Raw genomic sequence first — 27,053 nt, 5'->3', positions numbered from 1 at the left:
ATCACTTGCTATTTAGGTCCATTTAACTTCAAGCAGTTTCCTTAACATCTGGAAAGAATCTGTACTGACAGTTTTTTGAAAATCCTTGTCTTTCATAGCAAGAACAAGGGAAACCATGATGACTTCAAGATAGTTCAAGCACAGGATAAACTTTAGAGCCTTTTTTAATTTCCACATACACAATGAATTTGCCACAAGGTCAGGTTTGTCTTCCAGTCGTGCTACACAGAAATCCACTATGCTGTGCAGCACTGCTTCTTCCCAACTGAAGAGGTTGCCGTGTATGTAGCTTTAATACATTACATAGAACATTATGCCCTCTAACTCAAGCTAACAGCTTGATAGGTTGTAATAACTATGAAATGACTGAACTGATATCATCAATAGTAGACAAGGATCTGCCTACCTTTTCCAACCGAACCTTAGTTCTTACTGAAGTTCTTACTGAAGTAAACTGGTGAAACTCCTATAAATACAGGTTCAGGACAATAAGGCAGTTTCTGTTCAAAAGTATAATTAAAACCAGTTAGACACAAACCAGATAAAATTTTCATATCTGAGGCGTTTCTGAACAGGCATGGACTCAAACACACCTTTTATTTGGAAGAAGAGAGGATTAATGTGGTGTTTTAAAGAACAACGCTGCTTTTATCCATCCTAGAGAAAGGCCACACTCTAATGCCATTTAAGTAAGATAACAAAGGTCTGGAATGTATATTTTTTATCTTTAAAAACAGAGAGAGGGGTTACAACTATTAAATGTGTACAAAATTCATAAATATTTTATAAGGCCAAAAATCAACAGTCATGAATAATAAAATTACTTCAGTTCTCTGGCATATTAGCATTTAGAAGCTGTTGGCAGGGAAAACAACATAGCAAAACAAACAAGTCTTGATTCCCCCGCTTTCTTGAATGCTGCCAAAAGTCCAAGGCAACAACACTGTGTGTTGCTCTGCTGTGCAGGTCTGACAGATTTATGAGTGCTCCCAAATAGATGTCACCATTCTGAAGCACAAACACAAACTCAGGCCAACAGTGAAGTTCCGTGTTACATTTTTTACAGCTTTAAAGAGAGGATGAAATTAAGATGAAGATTTTGTTTTCTTGATTTATATTTCCAGAAATTTTTAGTTGTATCTATGCCAGGGAACTGCAGTAATTTCTTGTCTTCAATTTTTATAAAAGCTTCACATTTCACACATTGCAGTTCAGTCTAAAGTAATAAAACAACACAAACCCCTTGAAGCTGCTTTGTTGTCAAGATCACAAAGTTCCCATGTGTTAAAAATTTGCATGACGTTCTGCCCAATTTTTTGAATCAAGAGCAAATGTGATGAAACATAACTAAAAGTACAGCATGTTTCTCACAGTATTAAATGGAAAAAGTTTACATTGACAGCTCATTATTAAAACAATCCTTAAGAATAAGAAAGAACCTGTGTGCTTTTCTAGGTTTTAAAATTCTTTTATGAAATTAAAATTGTATATTAGCAATGTTCTATTATAAAACACAGTAAAATTTAATGAATCACCCATACTAAGGTTCTGCAATTTTTATCAATAAAAACTGTCCCGCCCTACAGGACAATTCTGCTATTACCATTCAGCATCAAAAATAAATAGCTCAGGAATGCAGGTTATATAGTTCTCTTCAACCATTTGATTTCACTTTGTATGTTAGTCTTTCCAATATCACTTTATCCTCTATTTTAAATCAGGCACACTGATCCCAGAGGGAGTTCTATTATTTTCTACTACAAAGTAATGACAGATCTCACCACCATGACAAGGTGACCTTATCAGTGTTTTTCACATCTTAATTAAGGGAAAATATTTCCTCTATTGGTGATCCCAACAAAAAGACAGCAGGATCCCAGAGGTGTTAAACATGTGCAGTATCTGATTTTAACAAGGGAAGACTCCTTGCCAAAAATCCTTCTTTTGGAGAATGAGATCAGATATCATCCAATCAACATTGCCGGTAGTTGGGATAATTAAACAGAGGGGGCCCAATTCACTCCAATGGCAGTGAATTAAATAGAAAGACTGACTTAACAGGCTCTGGGTCAGGTTTGAAAGTGCAGCTTTTCAGGTTAGTTCAAATAACTAAACCATATTCATTTAATCTGTGACTAAAGAAAATTTAAGATTTTCAATCAACAGTTGTGCTTGCTTGAAGTGAGGCAGCTACAAAAAGAGGTATTATTTTTTATGCCAGTTGTGTTTCATGTCTAGGTCAGAATTTAGAGAAATGCTGAACAATTAGAATCTCAATTTTTAACAGAAATTGTTTGGGCAAATAAAAGGATCATGAAGCATTTTGCAAATTAAATAGCAAAATGTATAGTGCCATTATCTTAGCTGTTATTTTTATTCTGACACATCTAATAAATTAAAGGAAACATAGTTGCAATTTCTTATCTGTTTCAGTGAGCAACTGGACATGTGCTTAAACAAAACCTCACGTCTGCTTATTATTAACAACATTTTGTTCCATTGTATTTAATTAAAGTAGCATAATATTGTGTGGCTTATGCTGCATTCCGATGTCTGAGATATAGAAGGGCACAAAAATTGGGTAATTTGAGATCGAAGTCTGCTGAAGAGAAAGATCTGGGGAATACTTATATATCCCTTTCCTGCGAGTGTACTGAACAGCATGTCCTTGCAGATCAAAACACTTTTGCTGTTCACAGCCTTAAGAAATCACCAGAAGGCATAAAACTGTCCTGGTTTTGGTTTCTCAGGGGAACAGGGCACTCTGCAAATCCCAGACATCCTGTATGCTCCACTGCATTGCTACAGCAAATCAGAACCTCAAAGTTACTGTAACTTACTCTGAGTCAGGGATTAGAACTATCCCTCAACCACTCCTGGCTCTGGAGTATAAAACATGATGAAAGTCATGTACGTTCCTTCCTTCCCACTCTTCTCCTTAGACACAAGAGGATCCCATCTCTGAGGATCTCAACCACACAGCTTACAAGGATTTTCCCAAAAACTTTTCTCCCTTTATTGAGGGTTGTTGTTTTGTCCCCCTCATATGTTGCACAAAACTTTCACTGTTATCCAAACAATACTTGAACAACAAAAATAAAAACACCCAAGACAGTAAAATCTAGGTCAGGAATTTCTCAGAAGTTACACAATATTCTTGGGATGACACCCTGAAAGAAATATGTACTCCTTTTGGTGAACCACATCTTCCCTGCTCCATAATCCTATTGACTCATTCTTTACTATACCCTGGTGTGTTACCCTGCACACAGAACACACACTTGAATCCATCTCCTACAGAGAACAAAAGCATTAGCTTTTCACAATTTAAAAACGTGCTTGGCAAGACCAGTATCTCCCCACGCCCCAAAAAGGTTCTTTTCATCTTCATTTTACTATTCACATTTTTGTCCTCTGGCAATAAAGAACTCTGTATTTAATCCCACTTTTCATAAACAGTTCAGCCCATACTTTTTAATCAGTTCATATTTTGGCCTTAGCTTCCTATTCAGTCACCCTATGCTTTCCTCATTCTCAGCAGACAAATCTAGCTTTATCAATTCTTATTTGTATCCAAGTTGGCTCCGAAGTACAATTTGATAGAGCAGAGGAATGTGCGTCATGCCCTTCCTTCCTTTTCAGGTTCAATTCCATCTCCCAGTTAAATAACAAACTCAGTGCCAAATACATGTCTGCAGCCAGCTCATACTCACTGTCAGATTAATGTATGTATATTATTACAGTTTGGCAGGCTGCAGAATATTCATCTACAACACAAGATAAATTTCTAGACACAGGATTTCAGTTTTTATTACTTGAATGCATACTGGCCACACTGGTTATTGTTTCAGCTCACTGAAATTAACCTTTCATATTGCATTGGTCTAGCATTTCATTTCCTCTTGAGTGCTTAAAATAGAATATAGTAGAAAGTAAAGATATGCCTGGAGTCTGTGCAGCCTGCAAGAGTGAATTTCAAATATATTGCATGACTTTTTGAATATCAGTCTGATTATTTAACCTGATGCCTGGGAGCAGGGTCCTGAATGTTTAAGATACATGAAGACCCGTGGGTAAGAATATTTGAACAGCCAAAACCCTATCCTCTAAGAGACTTGGACATAGCAGTGAGGAGTTGCAACCTACACTGTTGTATCTGTGCTGTTGCAAACTCCTGTGACTGTACTACTTGTTACAAGTAAATGTTGTTTAAGTCAACTGGAAAGCACAACAAACTGCAAAGGGGGCAGAAAAACAGTATTTGGAATTAGCTTGACAGCTGCTCCACCAAGTTTGCCGCAACAGATGTCCCACAACAGAACTGTTCTGTACTGACAGTCTTACAGTTGTGAAAAGGATGATTTTTAGTAGCAGCATCCTCCAGATGAAGCTGATGTACAAATCTGGCTGAAAAACAAATCTCCAACAGGTGTAGGGCACATTTACCTGAACTCAAGTCACACTGGAAACCCTCTCAACAGGGATCAATTTCTTAAATACTCTGTAAGACTGCCACAGAGAAACATGCTTGCAAAGAAAAAAGAAGCAAAATAGTGAAGTCCTCCAGTTATCCGGATTCCCTGGACTCTTGAGGGATATGCTTAACTATAAGCAACAACAGAATCAGGAACCAAGTTGTACATCAGTCCACCAGTTGGACTCTTTTGAGGGGAGTCTGTATTAGCAAAACAAGGAGCCTCAGAAATTTAACTTCACTTGGCTAAAGCTAACTTTGCAAGTGTCACATTTACAGCCTTTCACTCCAGAGGAAGCTGAGGATCACGTAAGTGGCACATGAGACTGAGGTGAAGTGAAAATGCAGTTTTCAGCCTTGGGCAAATCAGTTTGCAGTCCAGTGAGGGAAGAGAGCAAGAGGTCCATCAATTAGTGAAAAGGCTTCTGCAGATCACTGTCAGACTGTGAGGGCAAAAGGAGTTGTCCATACGCAGCAGCTGTGTAATCAACATCCCTGAAGTGTTTCTAAACAGCTGCAATTTGCTGGCAAATCTAGCCTGATGATACAAGAGTAAAACGAAGGAGATGCTCCCCAAAATATTACCTATTATCCCACAGAAGATGCTTAGCCTAATAATTTATCTTATTAGGTCAAAACTCCAGATGTGGTGAGAAGAGGCCATAACATATTTTTTCAGTTATTAGCTTTTAACGGAAGATAGGTTTAAAGGTTGTGAATTATGTAAGATAATGGGAACTGAGAACAGAACTCTGCTGTATCACTGGCCCATGCACTCTGTACACAAGATCAAGGAAAATATTCGTAATTGCTGTGTAAACACAGATGGGTGATCAGTTCAGGGAATACTACCTTCTGCTGAAATGACCAGCCCTGCCAGTTCAGCTGCAAGTCAGAAGCTGAAAAGCCATTTCTGCTTCCAGTTACAAGGTATTGATTTGGAGTTGTTTCTAGGACTTCAGGGCACACTTCATGGCACCAGTTGTTTTTCTGCTACTATAGCTCTCAGCAAAATTTTCCTTGCAAGAAAGGTATTCTTAGTAGTAAAAAAACAACCAACACTTCCCCCCCAAACACAAAAAACAACAAACTCCAAACAAACCACAACAATTCAGTTAACCCAGTTGTGCAAAGATCTAGAAAATCACTCAACAGAAAAGAACATCCTCAAAGGTCGAAAAGATACCAACATTTCTCTTTCCAGACGTATTCCAAATAACTTACAGGCTTGAAAATCCAAACCACTTTTCAAATGCTAAATATCACTTGCCCATGTGGAAAATGTTGGGCATTATTTATATACCTGTGCATAAATTTCCATGTTACTTTTACAAATGGTAATTGTACTACTTTTTTAAAAAGAAAAAATTTTTCCTCATATTTTGTATTTATACTCACACTTATTTACTTAATTTTTATTATTCTTGCTGGTTTATATTTTTTATTATTATTATTTAAAGGTGACTTTAGTTCCTATAAAGTTGAATATTTTTTTTTTTTTACTTTGGGTTTTGTACTATAAATTATTAGAAAAGCAAATGGTAGAGAGTCACTTAAAGGAAAAAAAAAATCAGATCTCAAAACTTCAGTTTTATTTCATGATGAAGTCATAAATGCTCAGTCATGTTTTTCACTTAGAGAGGGTCATTTAAAATACCACCTCGATCTCCAGCCTGGAGAGCTTGAGGAGGTTGTTTATCTGTGTTCCAGGCTCTTAACAGCTGGAAATCTCAACTGCTCTTTCTACAAATATCTCTTTTTACAGCTACCTGGCCAATAATAAAAAAACCCTCAGGTAAAAAGATTTCCTGACATACTTTTTCTGGTATGTGTTCTGGTATGATTTAAAGCCATCATCTGGCAGCTGAGTGAAAGAAATGCCCTATTCTTCTAAAAGGGCAGCTCTGCTGTTCTATTGTCCCTAACACACAGTTTTTACTAAAGAGAGAGCACATACCAGTTACCAACAGGTCCATCTGTAGTATCAGACTACCTTTTCAAATTTAATATCCACTTCACATATATTTGAAAAGAGGAAGAATCAGTTTACATTTAAAAATTCATTTACTATTGAGAGATTTGACTCAATCTCAGCTGCTGATTAAATGAAGACATAAACAGAAGAGGACTAAAGAAAACATGGTATCACTATCAGTAGTCTCCAACCTCTACAATTCCCTCAAAATGTGTTAAAAATTATTATGAATTTTAGAAAAATCAGCTTGTTAAGGGATTAAAAAACCCCAACCAAACAAAAGAAAAACCCACACTGGGGCAGCTGGTAGTTCAGCTATCACAGTCGCTCAGAATCCAGCATTGTGAAATGCAAAGTAACAACATTCTCCCTACAATTGCTTCTGTTTGGACCACAGAGAGTCCAGAAACCAAGCGCCCCGTTAGGTACAGCCAATGTTATCGGTGGAAGGACAAGCTTCAAATACTGGTCTGCCTTGTTCAAATATTCTTAGCATGCTGGATGACCACAAATTCCTACAGCAAACTCCCATAATTCTAGATGTTCAAAATCCAACATTTGGGAATGGGGAGACATTTGCTGTTCTGCAGTAAAATAGGTGGTCAGTGCTAATGCAACAAACATTTTGATGCTGTGTTGCAGAAGTTGAGAAAGCTCTTTTACTTAACTAAGATTTTCCAAACACATTGTCCAATATGCCTTTTCGAGTAATTCACAGAAACACTTGAAGCGTAAGGATGAAAAGAGAATATTTTTCAATATATATCTTCCACTGGGAAGTAAGCCAGAGTATAACCTACAGAGAAAGAAGGAGCTTGAGGAAATTCCTGGAATATTAAGCCATTCAGCTGCAAGCTATAACAAAAGATATGGCAACCCATTGCTTATTCTTATACTGAACATCTGCTTTCAAAAATCATTCATATTTATCATCTGTTAGTAATAGTTTTCATGTTTTATTACCAACATGCTGTATAATGAAGAACTGAAAATACCACATGTTCCAAAGAAAAGTCTGTAATTTTCCTTGATGCAAACATATAAAGCTTCATAGTACTATTGATGGGCCTGATCCAACCCTCACTGAAATCAGTGGGAGTTGAATGAGTCCCTCTGTGCACAGGAAATGAATTGAAATTAATGAGCCTACATATGGTTCCAGGGTAATTTATGCCTTTTCTGGCTGTTAATATTTATAAGACCTTAATCTGCTTCCACTTGTATCAGTGTTCAACTCCACTGACTAAGCTGACTCTGCTCTGAATTTATACTGCTTGAATAGAAGGAAAAGGCTGTTGTATGTTCACAATTTACTGTATGAAGTTACTACTATTCTCTTAGATTCTCTTATCTCTAAATAAGATCCCTTATTTAGTTTTAATCTTGTACAAATTTCTTCTAAATACAGAAAATCCTGTTACCTATTGTCCCCTTACCTATCCAAACTATACTGGACAATAGCTGTACATAAAGACAGCAATACAGACTGGACAATACTCCATTAAAGCTTGGAGAGCGAGTTCTTTACTGATAAGCTCTTCACAACATAACAAGCTGTGTCTTCTCAGCTACTGAGATCTAGTCATACCGAGAGGTGAACAGCAGTTGTCAAATAAAAACTTCTCAAGCATGGCTCTTCAGTTTATTTAACAATGTATTTGCTTAGATTCACTCCGAAAGCTTCTGAAAATCTGCATTTATCATTCTCCTTTTCCTACAGAACTCTGTTGCTCGTGCTGCATGCAAACAGCTGGCCAGTTTGTATAATACCAAATATACATATGGCCCAGGAGCTACAACAATCTGTAAGTACTGGCCTAAATATACTAGCCATCTATATTAAGTGCTACTAAGACTATCAAATGCAGTTTTCTAGTTGACTGTTGTTCCCCTTCCTAAGTAGTCCCCTTCTTTCTTCACATGCATATACTCAGAGGTATACATTTCTAAAATATGGGATGATATATTCCTTAAAGATCCCAGGGAGTGTGCCGCCGCCCCCCCACCCCGCCCCGGAAGGTAAAGTGATGTGACCAAGTGTTTAGGAACTCATGTGCAAAGCATGAATTCCTAAATCACACACAGCATAGATTTAAACATAAAAATCTCAACTTTCTGCATTTTCAGTGTCTCCAAGTCAAAGTGAAAAGATTATGTGAATCCTAAAGAATTGGCTTCAACTACTATAGCCACACAGACAATTATTTCTTTTACTTTGCATTACAGTCTAAGAAATGTTCAAATTACAATTCCATTTGCCTACCCTTCTTGGAAACTCAGCTGTCAGGATATGGCCTTTGCAGTTCAAAAGCCAAGCTGAGGTTGCCAAATCTAGATTTCCAAAGCTTCAGTATCTCCTGTATTTAAGATCTCCTAATTTACTTAAATATGTAAACTACTCTTTTCCCTGTTTCTCTTCCCTTAAATAATTTAAAAAACCTTTAAGAAACAGTTTCTCCCATTTTTTAGAGTATTATGGTGATTATTCCTTTAAAAATATTTTGGTGGCGCTTAGCAATTCTGGAGACTCCTTCCTTCCATAGCAAAAGAGACTTTCTACATTGTACCAAAGTACTGGAAAGGGAGGATACCATTTGTCCAGAAGAAAGATGGAGCTAATATCCCAGATCTGCAGTTCTTTCATATCTGTATGAATCTCAGAAAGCTACCCAGAGAGAGGGTATTTGCTTCTGATACCAAATCTTTCTAAACAAACCCATGCAAGCATGCCATTCTCTGTTCCTGGACATTCCTCCCATGGGCTCCCCACAATATTGACAAGGAGGGAGCAGTTTAGCTTGTTTACATTAGTTTGCACACATCAGCTGGAACGAAGCTCACAAATGGCCTAAAATCACAGAAGCTTTTCCATAAGCAGGAAAAAACAATTGATTCACTGAATCTTCCTTTTTATCTGTCTTTTCTGCATTTCTGGCTACGTGACTTGACTCCAAAGTATATCGCATTTCAATGCATAGCCACACTTTTCCACTTAAGCTTTATTTTATTTCTTTATCAACAGATCCTGCTGCAGGGGGCTCTGATGACTGGGCTTACGATCAAGGCATCAAGTACTCTTTCACTTTTGAGCTCCGAGACACTGGTAGATATGGTTTTGTTCTCCCTGAATCTCAGATAAAGCCAACCTGTGAAGAGACTGTACTTGCTGTTAAATACATTGCCAATTATGTCCTTGAGCACTTGTATTAGAATGGAGTTCTAAAAACTATTAAAGAAGGCTTTATTCAAAGATGCCTTCCTTTTTATTCTTCCCTAACCATAGGTTTTATTTCTCTTTACTTAATGTTCTCAGTCATACCCTTAGTCCATCATAGATCAACAGAACTACAAGTTTGTCAAGAGGAATTACATCTTTTATTAAAGGCAACTGATAGGGTCAGGGAAGGTCTAGGGAAAAAAAAAAATCACAAGAAGCTTAATCAACTTAAGGTAAAGGTTGCCTTAATAATTAAACTTATCTGTACACATAGCAGACAGGCAAAGCATTAGAACTTATACAGTCTGAACGCTGTATTAAGGAAAACAAAACAAAAAAAAACCAAACCAGCTAGGTGATTCACATCCAACCATTTATTGCCTTATGGCCTCAGTAGTAAGGAAGGGTCGCATCATATACTTTTTAAATTATGTTAGCTGTGATATGCTCTTGTGAATTTTCTCAAAACCCACCCTGGATGTGCACCATCACTGAAAACTGGTTTGGATCTGAGGTCACTGCTAGTCCGATCTGAAATCGGCACTGAAGCTTATAATTACTATTAGTTTTAAAGACCGAGACTTGATACAAATCATGCTATAAACTACCCTGCATTTAAGGTTCTCACTACAGTAGCATCTCTCAAAATATTCTCAGCGCCCTGGTGCTTCCTGGGGCCCCACATGTTCCTACTGTCATGAACAGAAGAATCATAAACAGCCATAAAGACCAAGTCTGGTTATAAATGATTAACTGTTTCTTTCATGAGAAGCTGTAAAGAATTATCCCCCTCCAATCGATTTTCTGTACAGGTAATGTGGGTCTGATTGGGTCAGAGTGAGTGAGAGTGATAAATAGCCACTCTGGGCAGCTTTCTCACGCAGCTGCAGAAAATGTGTTTGGCATTTATTAATGCTGTTTAGAGCTTGGCTAATACGGGACACGGTCTGCAGAAAGATGGGGAAAAACCTTATGTCAACACAGAACCTGGCTGATCTCCCTGCCATTTCTGGAAGCTCTGAACAGAGATTTCCGCTGCCTGTTGATGCTCCTGGAATCAGCACTGTTTCTGGCAGGTCTCTAGCTGACTCAAAACAGCCCATGAAACGCATCTTACAGAGAAAATGGTTCTTCCAAGAAAATCACCAAATTCAGACCTGTCAGAAACTACATGTTCTCCTTTTTTGCCTCTTCTCTGTGGAAGGAAACAGAAAGACAAGCTTTAAACATAATAGCAAGCTTATATTTAAAATGACACTTTCATTTACATGTATAAGAAAAAGAAAGGAACACATCCACTAGCCCACTCCAATTAGCTCGGCAGTGCTCAGATTGAACTAGTCCTCACACACGACTGATCCATCTGTTTTTGATCACTGGTGAAACTGAACCCCTGTGTGAAAATAGCACGTACCAGTGAAAAGACGTGTCATTCTGTTTTGCAACAGAAGTTGGGGGAAGGGTAGACGGCATTACTAAAAATAGCACAGGATGCAAACAGAACATACTGGCCAGAGCCAAACATGTCACAAAGGGCAGGGAAATAAATTACTCAGAATATAAAATATTTTTGGCTAATTTTAACTAAGCATTAACAACCACCCAGGGACTATCCTAATTATAACTGTATTATTTAGGGAGATATCGGAGGCCTTACCACCGACTGCAAGGTGAATCGTTGATACTCAGCACCACTCATTACTAGGAAGGCTCTCTGTAGGACTGCAGGCAACCAAACACACAGTTACAAGTGCAGCTGAGGGGGAGGTCACGGCGCCCAGCAGCTCAGCAGTGTTAGGGCCACCCCAGTTAACTCAAAACTGTGACTCCAAGGCAGAATATGGCACATGCTGTCATTTGGTAGCACTGACGTTCACAAAGTCAAGGCACAGCAAAGCAGTGACACGCAGCTTTTCCGTGCCGTCTCACTAGCACCTCTGATCAAACTACATACATGCAGAGAAGAAGAGCAATTAACCATGATATGTCATCCATGCAGCTTGGAACATCAAACAAAGAATATATAGGTGAAATTTAAGCAGGAAAGGACATTCTGCTAGGAGGTAAGCTGTTGGGGCTGAGACACTGAAAGAAAACATGGAGAGGAAGCAAAGGGTCAGCAACAACTCACAATGCTTCAGACTTGAGCATTGCTTTCAAAAAACATAGAAAACCTCCACGCAACGCTGATTGATAACATATTTTCAAAGATGCCAGTGTAGTTATTTGGAACCAGCTCCTCAGTTACGAAAAAGTTCTTACAGAGAACCAGGACAGACACAAAAAATAAAAACATATTATACAGATGATGGAGGTACATTGTGACATTTGTGAAGGGTGGGCTTTTCCAACAATTCTAAAAATCCCCAGTGTTCTCCAAACTGAATCTTTTCTTCATTTCTGAAACCAAATAAATCTGTAAAGGAACAGTAAATATTCTACCAATGTTAAAATATAAATAGAATCCACCTCACAATTGATCTGTGGTTTCGATTTTTCTTTAATTGCACAGTTTAAGCTGAGTCTTTACTGAGAAAACTATAAGCCTACACTGCAGTTTTGTAGCATATAAGAATATTTTTAATCATAATCATGTTTATGAAAAAAAAAATAAGCCATGAAAACAACAGGGGAGTAACTCTGCAGCCTGGACATACCTGGGAATTTTGTGAAGAATGGAAGACTCTATCAAAGAAATACCAGTAAACGTGCGCTGACAGTAAGGAAGGTCGGCGGTGTCCTGGGGTGTGTTAGGCAGAGCGGTGCCAATCGGACAAGGGAGGTGATCCTCCCCTCCACTCAGCCCTGGCGAGGCCAAATCTGGAGGGCTGGGTCCAGTGCTGGGCTTCCCAGTACATACAGGGAGACAGGGACACGCTGGAGCAAGTTCAATGAAGGACCATAAAGATGACTGAGGGACTGGAGCATCTGTCGTACAAGGAGAGGCTGAGAGAGCTGGGACTGTTCAGGCTGGAGAAGTGAAGGCTCGGGGGAACTCATCTATGAGTATAAATACCTGATGGTGTAAAGGGTGCAAAGACGACAGAGCCAGGCTCCTCTCAGCAGTGCTCAGCAATGGGACAAGAGGTAATTAGCACAAATTAAAGCACATGAAACTCCATGTGAGCACAAGAAAAGACTTTCTTACGGTGCCGCTGCCCAAACACACTGGAACAGCTTGCCCACAGATTTTGTGTGGAGCGTCCAGCCTTGGAGACTTTTAAAACTTGACTGAACACAGCCCTGGGAAACCTGCTTTAGGTGATCCTGCTTTGAGTAGGGGGTTGAACTGGACGGTCATGAGTGGTCCCATCCAACCTCAACTGTTCTGTGATCCTGTGAAATTAATGTCTGCCTAATGCAGGTCAGCCAAGGACTGAGATGAACAATTTCAGCTTTTCCTATTTGATTTATACTGCTCCTTTAATTAAATAAATGGAAAATGAGAATTCTGTTTTCTTGGTTAAGAATCACATCAAAAAGCTGCCATCTTTCTCATATTAAGCTATTGTTTCACTCAATACATTCAAACAATCAATTCATTTCAGTGCTCCAAAACTCAAAAGGGATCAAGAACTGATGAAGTGTTTTAAAGACAATGTACTGTCCACGTGCCAGGTCTCCCAGGAGTGATACTGGAGATACCAGACCCCTCACAGAGGAATGTCCCTTCAGTGCATCTCACAGCTCCAAAGGCCCAGCAAAGGCAGCACTTAGACATTCCGGATTCTTTAACATACAAGGCAGGTAACTTGTACACAAAAATGAATGAGGTACCGTAAGTCCTGACAGCTGTGAGAGAGTTAAACATGCACTTCTGGGGAAGATTCTGCTCAAAGTTTTCAACCAACTGCTGACACATAGTGGTAATTCAGAGAAGGAAACTTGTTCTTAATGTTGTGGACTCAACTGCCTCAAAAACTGTGCTAGAAATTAAACCTCTGCTTACAACGCAGCCTGTTCCGAACTCGGCTTTGCTGACATATGGCCTCAGCATGCTTCCTGTCACTTTGAATTTTTCCAAGGACAGATGTGGGCTGTGCATTGAAGCAGGTTGTCTCTGTGCTCCCCATTGCACTCGCAACAGCTGCATTACAGCTGCGTAGTTTTTTACCACAAGAGGAGAGGAAACAGCCGAACACCACTTTTGAGAATGGGACTGCATCCCTGTCCTTTACAGGAAGGATGCTAGGCTACTCACAGTAAATTTTGCAACCACAGAAAACAGGGAATTTGCTATTAATAAATTAATATATGCAGCTTAGCCAGGAAATAGGGAAATATTGCAAAACACCTAAAAATTTTTCTTCGAATCTTTTTAGAACAAAGCATTTTTTGGCAAACAATTAAGTGTTTTCTTTCTATGTTTAACAGAAGACCTAAGATGCTTAACCCTGCAATTCTTAAAAAAAGTATGAATTGCATTGCTTTAAATAAACTCCTAATTCCCCTAGCTTCATGGGGAAAAATCAAATATCCACGTTTCTTTTTAATACACTGATACATTAGGCCATGAGCACCAGCATAAAGACTTTAATGATGAAAAATGGAAAACAGCTGAGGAGTAACCAGGTGTCATCCCTGCAGATCCCTGTGCTGCTGCTGACATGAGTGAATGAGGCCACAAAGTACAGTTCAGTGTCACAATGATCAACCAGTTCACATCCAGAAGTGATACAGGTCAGAGCATCTCTGTTCCTACCAGAGTTAGTCCACAATCTAATCAACCTGCTACAAAAATCAAGATATGCTAGTAAATTTCAAAGACTTCAAAAGACAAATATGCTGTGATGCAGCATTGACATCATGTTGACATGTTTGTTGCATCATCATCATCACTCATCAGTCTGGTCCCTTTTCCACCAGTGCAAAGGTGCAACATCCTCAGATTATGAAACTGTAAATACAGTAGTAGATGCAAAAAGCCTACTTTTCATTGATATTTTCATGCCCCTGTCCATAGGATGAGCATGCATAAAGATAATAACCTCGCACATGTAATGTTTTAGAAGTTCAAGTGTTCAAAACACTTAGAAATATTCTAATATCCAGGTTTAGAGTACATTCAAATCCAAAAAGTGAGATCCTTGTCTCTTAAAAAAATATCCCTTGCACATGACAGCAGATACTCTGCTCACCCATTCCCTTCCCAGGTCTATGCACAGTAATGCCGCCAAGGTCTGTGAATTCACTCTTCATCCACCCTGGAGTGAATGAAAGGAAAAGCAGGTCCTTCTTGTGGTATATGTAACTAATGAGTTCAGACCTATTGAAATCAATTTATTTCACTTAAAAATGAAACTGTGAATACTGCAAAAAAACATTGGAATTTCACTGAAGGTTTTTAATGTTATTTTTCACAGAGCTTCTATTAATTCTTCAATGATTTTTTAAATGTGCCCCAAAATCGAATGAATAAAGGGTTCAAAAAAGAATGTTCCTTTTATACAGACCTTCAGAAAACTATTCTTACATTTTTCTCCACAAATGGAAATGCTGTTCATGACCTGAAGGCTCTCTCTAAGGATCATAAATAGAACATTTCCTATTTGAATGGAACTAGAATTCCTAATGACACAACTATGTTTTATACTTTCCTTCTCTCAATATGTATCTTTGAATCACGTCTGAAAAGCAACAATATAATCCTTATAAATGTGGAATACCTTTCCTCCATTTAAAAGGAAGGCTGAATAGAAAACGATACTTTATTTCTACCTTTTGTCACCACTATTCCTTTGCAGTTTCGGTCTCCCATATCTCTGCTGTAAGTTTCACTGACATCAGTTGTGGCAACAGCATATTCAGCAATAAAAAATGTGTAGAAATAATGTATTATTTTAAAAGGTCCTCAACACAAATTGAATTTGAATTGAATGCTTTCTAAATGAGATAATCCATTACAGGTCAGAATTATTAAAAAACACTAATTAAAACTTGCTTTTTAAAAAAGCCCTATTACACTATACTTACACTGGACTTTGTTCAGGTACCTGTGTATTTTGGAAATCACGAAGAAGTTAATTTCTTGGGATTGTAATGATAGCACCTAACAGAGGAGAACTTCATTGTGAAATTGCATAGCCCAGTATAAACTTCTGACTAACAGTGAAAAAACAATTACTGAGAAGCTATTCTGCATTTTATGTGCACTAAAATATTAACTTCAAATTTATTAAAAGCTGAAATACCAAAAACTGAAATAAAGATGCCAGAATCCTCACATTAACTTCAACCCAGACTAAACCCCATGTAGTTCCATCTGTATACCCACAGAACAGATTAAATTCTCCCAGACTTAACAGCTGTAATGATGCTCCTCCTGAACAGTGCAGGCGTCTGCCATAACCATTAAAAAAAAGGAAAACGATGAGCTTTGTTACAGTGCCACACATGCAGGGAAAGCACCCTGACCCTCTATGCGGAAGGCGGTCACAGCTGTCTGTACGCTCTGAAGCCTTTAGCAGATAAAGAGATTGTCCTTCGACGGGTGGGACAGACACGTCCTTCTGCAAATATCCAGTGAAAATGCGCGCTCTCCAGTGCCGCCCATCACACTCTGCAGTCTGAGAGTCCATCACAATCCTCAGATTGTACCATAGACTTTTGGTACTGCAAGCATACAGCTTTGTAGGGTATGTTCTCTCCCCTCTCAGGACAGCTGAGTCTGGGAATAGTTAATTACCTTCGGCTTTGTCTGAAGTTGGAGCCCTGGCTCATTCTTTCCTAGAAAGCGATTAAAATTATTTAGTTCTCAGTTCTATTCATCTCCATATTGACAACAAATGTGCGGTGCCTGCCGAGGCGTGCTCGGCTCACGGAGCACTCCAGCCTGTGAAGCAATCGGCTCAGCCGGGAAGACAATTCGCAGATCACGAGAAACAGCACCACTCGCTCATGTACAAAGTCATTTTGTTTTCTAATAGGGAATGGATCAATCGTAACACGCTCAGTGTCATGCCAGTTTTAGTTCAATTAAATATCTTTAGGGGAAAATACATGATCAAACACAGAATCAACACCATATCAACACCGTATCCAGGGACTGCTGATAGACATCATGTATTTATTCAGGCTACCAGGCCTCTTTTAACGTTTTATTAACTTTGCCTTGGTGACCATTTTTGTGTCTAGAATCCAAATTACTGGATTAGCACAAATCAGCTGGATTAGCACAAATCAGCTGGATTAGCACAAATCAGCTGGATTCTTCCCTCACTTTTCATATCTTGCCAGCTTTCTGCGTTTTTCTGAAGCAAGGTCTTTCTTTGTCAAACTGTAGACTAAGTAATATTTGTTGGCCTTCATGGCCTTGCATTCTGAGAAAAACACTGTCCTGCAACTGATTTTGGACACCTGCCCTGAGGGATTTTGAGTATCTCCTACCAAAAAACCCGAAATGGATACTTTCTGTGACACTGTTTTGCTCCGCTTCCCTGACTCACTTTAATATACAACTGAGGAGTCAATATTGCTCCCACATGACCTTTCAAGAATTCTCCTGGCATGTTGGCATGTTAGCATGTTACATGTTTAGTTTATGGAGAAATAAGTTAAATAAAGCTCATTAAAGCACATTCGGTACTCTAGCACTATGCACACAGTTCTCACTGAACTCAACAGGAGAAAAAATGAAGTTCCTGAGAGGACTGCACTCCATAAAACGATTCACCAAAAAGTCCACCATGAGCCAAGGGGGGCATGTGTGAGACCTGAGCAACTCACAAACCGTCTGCTGAGCTTCCCTCTGGCAAGCTTAGACAAAACCAAACACCTTCTCCTTACAGTTGTGCAGGATGGAACATTACAAAGTTGCTGCCTGAAGGCTTTTTCAGGCTAATATGCATATTTCAAAAGAGGAAATTCAGCTGGGAACTTAAAATCAGAAGCAAAAGTGCAGAGACTTTGGGGAATTCCTGGACTTTATGGGAAAAAGTCCTTTCCAGTTCCTGGAAACACATTTCTCCTCTTACTGGAGTAAATCCAGACAGGGGAAAAAAAAAAAAATCTTACAAAAACCAAACCACAAACCAGTCCTTTGCCAGCATGCACAGTCGTGGTTACAACATACAGAACCTTTCAGTTCTACAGTAGTTAGTATTAGGAGGCTTGCTGCATCCCAGCAGCCTGAAGGCTCCTACCTCCGCTGCTTCAGGGTACCATAGGAGGTGGTTTAATCAGTCACTAGTCACTTTCAAGCGGAATCCCAATACGAAAGTTTCTTCAAGAAACTGACACACTGCATTAGCTGTATGGTGAGATGAGATGCTTCCAGAACACATCATTCCAGAACAACTACTCGACTCAGCTGACTGCGAGGACTTGCAGAACACACTCATCTTGAAGCGAGACACGGCTTCTCATGACATCTTGTGGCAGTGTGACAAGCTGACAGGGGGTTTGTTTTCACAAAAAGCAATTTAAGATGTTGCAAAACAGCCATATTACAGAAAACCAAACACACACAACAAAAAAAGCACCAACTTATAATTAAGCTGAACAGACTAGCAACACTTTAAGTTAGAAAAATTTCCCACAAAAAATATTTTAAGACAGGAAGTATAAAACAATAAGACCATTAATAGAGTCAAAAAATTGAAACAAGTTCAGTTTGAAGCAATTCAAACTGCATGTGAGCTACAGATCTAAACCCAATATGTATTATTAATACTTAATATATTCTTACCTATTATAACTAAAAAAAATCAGAATCTCCTTTTCAAATCATGGCTTGCAGGGAGAGGTTAGTATGGAAGGGAAAAGCTTCATTGTCCAGAAACTTAATTACAATCTGACTCAGTTAGGCTAATTTATACTGATATTTATGTTGCATGTAACCAGAGAAATACCAAAATAGCAAATTTTATTTTCCATTTGTTTTCAAATTGTATTCTGTGAAAAGATGTCTTTTAATTATACTTGAAATAACACAAATTGTAGTTCAATACCGTCTTAGTTGAAAAATATCAGTCCCAGAGGAATCAATAAATGGCTCACCTTGAAAAGAAAAGCAGAGGTGGCTCTAATCAGTAAAATTAAAGCCAACAAAATTATTTAACATATAGTCTTACTTTCAGAAACTTACTCATCCTCAAGGCACTCAAGAAAGATGTATTCCCAGGCATTAACTGAGTAATGCTTAATTCACGCTGTTTTTTGATGGAAGGTACATCAGTTTCTATGCAACTTAGCATCTGCAGTCCTGACTCAGCCCCTCATACAGCTGCTGGAACAGTGGTAGATTTTCCTGTCAGGGCAGAAGCAACTGGCTTTGTCTAGACTTTGCTGAAAGATAACAGAATAACATACATGCAGGTTTTACGTAGTCAGAAACAACCACTGGAAAACACAGAGAAGGCTTCAGGGAAGAATATTCAACCAGAACTGCAGCTCTTATGAAACAGTCAAGAGGAGGTTTTCAAAAGCGAATGTCTACTGTAGCACCTTCAAATCAATAAAATCCTACACCAGTAATAACTGGTATTTTGCCTTCAAATGTGTGTGTAGGGAAATAATAAAATCTACATTTCATTTAGGTCACATACTCTTAGATTGCTGCTTCGGCCCAATTTAGCCACAGCACAAAGGTGCAAAGAACAACCAAGAGCCTCCATCCTTCAGAGGGATTAATGTGAAAAGCCATTCCATGCAGTCCTGTTCCCATTGAGAAGCACCCTCTGTAAATCCAGGCAAAGGTGCTCCTGGGAAGGAAATGAAAATTTTAAACAGTCTTCACTCAGCTGTTCCTGAGCTGTAAAATGGTACAGCAATACTGTCAGACAGCTGGAAGACTTAAGCAAAGATGCCTGCATCTGCTTTTGGAAGGTATTAAAATGAAGTAACTAACATCAGCCCCACATGGAGAGGATTCTTTCCACTAGATCCCTACTTTGTTCTTAAGATATGATTATTTTGTAAACATGGTTTAAAACATCTGATCTATATCCCACAGGTACTACTCATCTCTCCAAACCATGTGTGAGAAGTGTACTTGTGTCTTCCTTACACATTACTGTGTCACGAAATACATTGGCACAGACAGGAAAGGCAGTCTTGCCAGAGCTGGGATTGAGGAGACCAAGAGGCTCAACTCCTTATCCACCACAGGCTTGTCACATACAGCATAAGCCCCCTTACACCTCAAATCAAAAATCTGTAACATTAAAAAAAGGGCACTTTCCCACAGAGATACTCTGAAGCAACAGACACTGAAGTCTGCCAAGTGCCTGAAGGACTACTGTAACTCCACAGAAACAAATCAGACATTTAAGACCCTGCCTACTGCCTCGGCAAGCTGCATGCATTTATTTCATGCGTAATACAGAACTTGGTTTCATAACCTGCTAGAGATTGAAAAACAGATTTTTGGCTCAAGATTTACTGGCACGGTTACACAAAATATAATTAAGGGGACGTTGTAAAGCATGGATTGGGCACCTAAGATTCAAGCCCTCCTTCAATATCACAGGTTAGCTTTTAGCAAAATCTGAAGAGGTTTCTGGGGGCAGGGAAAGAAGTCACCACAGCCACAGCATATTGTGTATAACAATATCCAGTACAAAAGACATCTAAGCAGCTGCTAAAAAGAGAAACAGTGACAGGCTACAAACCCAAAAATCCTGATCTCTAGTTGCCTCCACTCTGAAAAATGTTCCACAGATGAAAATTAGGGTTTTTTTCTTTTTTTACAACACAAACCAAAGCAAAATCTTGAGACAGTACAACATAGAGCGTGCTGCACAAAACAGCTTCAGCAACCACCTTCGCCGTCAGAATACAAAAATCGCACAATTCTGTAGTCACTAGAGGGAGTCCTCTGGCGTTTTACTTGTGCTGCTCCTCAGAAACTCAAGATTTCACGGCTCTGCTGAAGGGAAAGATTACTTGTGTCAGACCTAAACATACTAATTAGTATGTTTTGCAAAAAGGCGTTTGGCTACCTATTTACCTCTTTGTTTCCTTCTTCTTCTGTAGGGAGCCCTAACAGACATTCAAATCACCTTCAGGCAGAAGCTAAAACAATCTTGGAGAAGTATTACCCCACTGAAGTAAAGTTCTTTGAAAGCAGGTTGGGAAGCAGAGCGGAACTGTGGAACCCTGACACAAGAACTGATTTCTTCTGCTCTCAGAAAACAGCTGCTGAAGGTCAGCAAATCTTCTTCACATTAACTGTCTTCAACTGATAGGGATATACACGCTTCCTACCTTTGTGGTACAGACACTGGGTGAAGTTACGTGGTCTTAACGTGCAAATATTCTATTTTTATGGGTTCTCCAGACGTAGATCATTTGCTCAGAAATTAGAATGGAACATAGAAGACTGAGCTCAATCCTGATCCAGAATGTACTATAGAAAATAAAATTTAATTGTGAAGCACTAAGAAAGTAGGGCTTGCAGAAGACCTCACTGGGCCAAGTTTAGAGTAAATGTAGGTGATAATGAAAGATTTTTCTGATCTATTTTTCTCTCAGATTCTCTTTTCTAGAATTGATCGTGACTATAGTTAAGGCTATACTGGGAACTTCAGATGCTTGAAGCTCACAGTCCTAAATTTGTGTGTACACACCTCTTCCGGGTTGTACAAGTCTCTGGAACAGGCAATACGATGACCAATTTGCTTAACTTAAACTTCTATGGTGTCTCCTTGTGCAGTGCTGATGGCTGTGTCTGGGGGTGGAAGAAAGAAGTCTTTAAATAGTTCAATCAGTTTAAGGTCTGAAAATGAACCTCAAAGGAACTTTATGCTTGAAGCCTTTTACCTCAGCATACAAATCCTAAATTAATTCTTAAAAAATGAGTAGATGACCCTGAAAAAGAAATTGACCCTTTCCTTTACTATGGCTTCTCATCCAGCCTGGATAGAGCACGTTTTTGAGAGAGAGGCAAGGCCTGTTTTCAGTTTGCACCATTACTAAAACCTTGGGAGACAAACACAGCCAACCTTCCTCTGTCTACCTAGGGCAGAAGGAGATGAAGCAGTAATGGAGATAACACCCGTCAGTCACAAACTCAACACTGGTCTTAGCCGGACAAGGGCAGGGAGGCCTCCTCCCCCAAGCCTTAAGAAACATTTACACCATCTAGTTACCCCAAAAGAGCAGAGGACTTGGGTGCATTTCTACAGAACACCTCTGAGTACATCCAACCCCTTGTGCAAAAGCTTAGATGGGAACAGGCAGGAGACCTATGAAAGCAGACAATTAATTAGTTCCCATTACTTCCCAAACATGATAGAAGTTTTGAAGCCCAGGACGCTTCTCTCTGCAGTCTTCACCAATTGTCTGGTACTTCACCTGTAGTCACATCAGGTCCTACACTTACCTGAAAGTACCAGATATACTTGGCTAGTAGCAGAAATCCCAGAGATTAAAAAGAAACGCCCACTCTAATTCTTCTTCATTTATATGCTGTAGTGTATGGTACAATCTGTGCTTTAGAAACTCAAACGGACAATTTATTAGATGCTCAGTCCCTGTGGACTGCTTTCCCTCTACTAGTATTGTCTTTGACTCTATAGATAGAATCCTTTGTACAAACCACGTCGATTTTAGCAGAGTCCTTCACCAATTTTTACCTTCGCAAGAAGCTTAATCCAACAAGATACGGAAGAAAAGAAGCTGGATTATCTCAAATACTTTAATCATTTTGTCTTTCAGAATCATCTGAGTAGAAAGAACCATTACTTCAACACCAACAGTGGTCGCACTGGCACCAACCTGAGCAGGAATTTTGCTGCTGCACAGTGTAGTAACCTGACTAATATAAAGATCATCTTGAAACTACCCTGCAGGGGTACACTGGCAACTGGGATTATTTTGTCAGTCATTGAAAATGAAGGCCTTTAATGCTCCAATTTACACTCTACTGATTTTATGCTGTAACACAGAGACCCAAATGCTATGAATACAAACCCTATCTGCAGCTACTGGTGCCAAAGAGAAGTGTGTAAATCAACCCACCATATCTAAGCTTCCGTTCATATTATCAGCTTCTGTATTACTTTATGGATCCAATTCCATAAAAGTACTTTAATTATGATGAACAAGTATTTAGAAAAGCTAATATACAGCTTAAACTTCTATGAAAATGTATATAATCATAATGAACTGGCACATCAAAAAATCACAGGAGATCTATACTTCCAAGATAATCACAACAAGCTGGCACGTAAGAAAGCTAAAGAAGCCCCCCAGTGAAGTTTTAAAGACTTAATTCAGTTACTTTTGTTAAACACTAGCTTCAGCAGAGCCGTGCCCGATTTCAATCAGGGAAGACAAAAATCAAACCATGTTCAATCAATTTCCTCTATATGCACTTTTGAGATACTAAGACTTCACATGATATATCATGTGCTTTTAAATCCCATTTTGATTGAAATTTCTCTCAGAATAGAAAATCTCACTTTAAAACAAAATCCTTCCATACACATTGCACATATGCAGCAAAAGGCAGTGATGGTTTTGAGGGATAATCTTATTATCACCTCCACTTCATTTCAGAATGACTGTCTTGCATCACTTACAATAAAAACTAACTTTAAACCTCATTTTTATAAGGCAGTGTACCTTGAAAACTACTTGTTACACACCAAGGACTTTCTTGTCCACTCCAATATCAGTGAATAATTTAATTTGTTCTGTAATCCAAAAAGTTTTCAGAACGAAGAGCATTAACCAAACATCTTTCAGCATTCAGTTAAGAACTGAACAAGACTGAAAATCTAGTCAAAGGGAAGGATTATTCACTCTCTCCATCTTAAAAGACTCTACAGTAAAGGATGCGGACAACAGTGAATATAGCTCCTTTCTCTCACCGATTCCGTTTAAAAAACAAAACAAAAGAGACCATTTTAATGTTGCAGCTTTATTTGAAAGTGGCTTAAGAGTAACATAATTCTTCATACAAAATTCTTACAATGAAATATAAACTTCAGAGGTTTCCTAGAGAAATTACAGGCTGTAGACTCATAATTAAATGTACTATGAAGAAAAAGGTAACTTTGTTCAAAGTCTTGTTTGCAGATCAGCACCAAGTGATCCTGAAAATCTAGTTTAACTGTATGTGCCAAAAAAAAACCCACATCCAAACCCTCACTTCCTAATTAAGTCTCATTGCAGTTGTTCTACTTCACTGTATTTGCAATTTACAGTAATAGTTGTGACTCTAAGTGTACACAAGAAACACAGTAAGATTTCCAACACTATCTTCAGTGAGTAAAGATCCAACTTTTATATACCTGGTTTTTTAAAGATTTTAAGGATTCATTGACCACAAGGTATTTGGACAAAACTTTATGCACTGCCACTTCCAAAGAATTCACAAGTCCATATAAAAAAAACCCAATAAAATCCAAAGCACTGTCATGGTCCCTTTTAAATTTCAGCAGGTCAATTTCATATATATCTTGGGATCACTAACCACTTTTATTCCTATGTGTACAGTACACCAAAATCCCATCACATAAACCAGCAGTATTAATAGGATCCAGGGATGGTGGGGAATCTATAGAGTCCTGCAATTCTTTTAGTATTCTTACCACATGCTCTGTAGAAAGTAAGGCTCCTCCCAAAAGTCATATTTTTATTTTTTCCTTTGTCTGAAATAAAGTTTTTCAAACAGAAAATCTATTCTGAGAACAAACTTTCTCATTATACCCACAGTTCCTCAGACATCCCATTTTGGGGGGTAACTGTACAACTGGTTTCACGCCACTCTTGTAGATACAGGAAAGAATTTTTTCCTCAAATATTAAGGCTGTAGAGAGCTACCAGACAGGAGCAAAATACTGCTACTCCAACTGTGAAAATAACTGCTACTGCAATTCTTACACTTGCTGTTCTCTGTATTGCACAAAGCAAAACAATTCTGAATCACGCAATGTTGTGCAATCACATTACACTTTGTAGAACACTGCAAGGGTCTGTTTTCTGCTCTCTGCTAGGCTTGTCTCCCACTTTATGACTCCTGGGCTTATCACTCCGACTTGTTTTATTTTAGCCATTCATGTAGGTGCGCGAGGAACAACATCAGTGTAGAAGGATGCTAATCCAGTAACTCCAGAAAACCTGCAACTTTCAGTCTTCCCTAGAAACTGGAAAATTTCCCCAGAAATTCCACTTCCTTTACAGCCTTTTGCCTTTTTCTTTCATCTCTGCAACACACCCCAATCCTCCTTTATTGCTGCTCTTCACCCTGTGAATCCAATGTAAACAAAACCCAGTGACAGAATAATCAAGTTTTGCCAGTGAAAAAAAGCACCATACCATTAAACCTTTGTTCCTTTTAGTAGAGTTACAGCAGCATTTAGAGACGAAAGCCTCAGGCATACTAGTCCTTAAAACCTTGCTCCCAGGTCCTCTGTACTAATGTACTCTGCAATGCTTTAAATCCTGGTATTAAATGGAAGAGATACTGAACACAGTATGTGGTCACAGGAACATGGATAGTAGTTTCTGTGAATTTCTAGCTACGTGAATTTGTGTGCAACAGACCTTTGTGCCTAGTGACATTCACAATCTAGATCTGATTCTCCTGTAAGGCTGATGAGTCACTATTCACTGGCATTGAACAGTTTTACCATAGCTATACCTTCCAGCATCACAGTCTTGCCGATATTAATCTTGGACCTTACAAAGGAGGAAAAAGAGGGAAGTCCAGTAAAGACAGAGAAAAATAATTTCTTAAAAACTATCACACCATCAGAACATAGTCAAACTGAGTTAACCCCATGTAAGTGGCCACAAGGAGTTGACTGACAAAACAGAAGGCAAAGTGCATCATGCAGAAACCCAGAATACAGCATAAACTAACTTCCTTCCTAATAACACCCAGGGGGACTCTTTAATCAAGACAGCCGAAGCGAGGATGGCTAGCCTCACACTTCAGCAGTAGAAGCATCTGCTACATGCTCAACTTTAGGCAAGCTAAGCACTGTCCTTTTACGTTCTTCACAGCCTCAAATTTTCTAGACTTATTTTTAATTTATTTTATATATATAATATATATATAAATTATATATTATCTCGCAAAACAGCCAAGAACTTTCTTAAAGTACTTTCAGTGAAATCTATGAAAAAGTCATTTATTCTCAACGGATAATGACACCATCACTGACAAGACAACTTAAAGACTAATGTATAGTGCTATCTTAAAAAATAATACCCAAGTTGCTATTTCTGAAGTTGTTCCGAGTGTCTTCCTTCAAAAAGCTGTAATCTGGCAAGTCACTAGTCCCTTGAAAACTAGACTGTACAACAACCTGCCTGGCCCCCTGATCTTCAATGTCTAGCCCCCTTAAATCCTGCATCCCAGTCCACCCTTATGATCCTATCATCAGCTCTGGTTCCACTGATGCATTGCATTTTCAGTATTTCCTCCTGCATGATACCTTAGAAATAGGTTAATGAAAATAAACCAGGCTTCTACTTTGAACACATGAAAGAAAGAACAACAGGCTACTAAAAACAACAGGCTACTAAACCAAGTATTGGCCTGAATTGGGCTCCTTTTACTTTTAAAAGCAACTGCTTTTCTGAAGCTATATGGGCTGAGAAAACAGCTTGGGAAACAGCAATGTGCAGCAATTCAAGCATATTAAAAACACATTTATATTGGATCAAGTTCTTTGGCCACAATCACCCCTAAAACCATAAAGCTGCGGCACTGAAGAACGAATGACAGCCCCACACATAGTCTGTTCACGTTGCAAGCTTTCACCATTTCAGCGAGTTCGCTGGAACCAGTAACAGAACGATCTTCAAGCAGACTTGCATGTAATGACGTCAACACATGACAGGGATGCAAGATGCCAACAGAAACTTTATAGCTATACTTTCACGAAAAGAAACACCTCTTTACCCGGGCACTAAGAATACGCTTTTACTGTAGAGACCAACTATCTTGAAAGTGACTGGCTTATATTAGCGCATATTAGAATCATAGAGTCATTAAGGCTGGAAAAAACCTTCAAGAACATCGAGTCCAACCGTTAGCCTGGCGCTACCCTCCCTCGCCCAGGCCTCCCACAAGCACTTTAGCAACCGAATAAATTTATCCTCGGATAATTTTTCCAGGACTCAGAGCCTCCGCTCCTGTTCACCCACGCCCTGCCCGGCCCTGCCCGTTCCTGCCCGCCGCGGCTCCAGCGGGGCCCGGCTCGCCCTACCCAGCTGCGGTGGCCCAGGGCAGCAGGCCCGGCCCGCATAGATAGATACTATCTATCTACAGAAGGATACTCCCCGGAGCAGAAGCTGCAGACGGTTTTCTTCGCTTTTTCCAGCACCACCATGGCCTTCCCGATGCCGCCACTCTTGCCGAAGAGCTCGTGGATCTGCTCCTCCGCGGCGCAGGTGAGGCTCCCTACGGGCGGCAGCAGCTGATCCCGGTC

At 39.2% G+C, this 27,053-nt stretch overlaps 1 protein-coding gene across 3 annotated transcripts in view; it reads left to right on the top strand.

The window, feature by feature from the left end:
* Nucleotides 1-26,080, top strand: part of CPB1 (carboxypeptidase B1) — a gene marked incomplete at its 5' end in the record, with an annotated part of 83,292 nt that extends 57,212 nt beyond the window's left edge. For all 3 annotated transcript variants that reach the window (XM_080410122.1, XM_080410121.1, XM_080410120.1), the window contains 2 exons: nt 8,170-8,254; nt 9,472-26,080. In XM_080410122.1, the coding sequence (XP_080266248.1) occupies nt 8,170-8,254; nt 9,472-9,659 (273 nt within the window). In that variant the 3' untranslated portion in view covers nt 9,660-26,080. The remainder of the gene's footprint in view (nt 1-8,169; nt 8,255-9,471) is intronic.
* Nucleotides 26,081-27,053: the final 973 nt, after the last annotated feature.

Source organism: Falco punctatus (genome assembly GCF_963210335.1).
Source record: "Falco punctatus genome assembly, chromosome: 13".
Taxonomy (NCBI): Eukaryota; Metazoa; Chordata; class Aves; order Falconiformes; family Falconidae; genus Falco; species Falco punctatus.
This window is presented reverse-complemented; position numbering and strand designations above follow the sequence as displayed.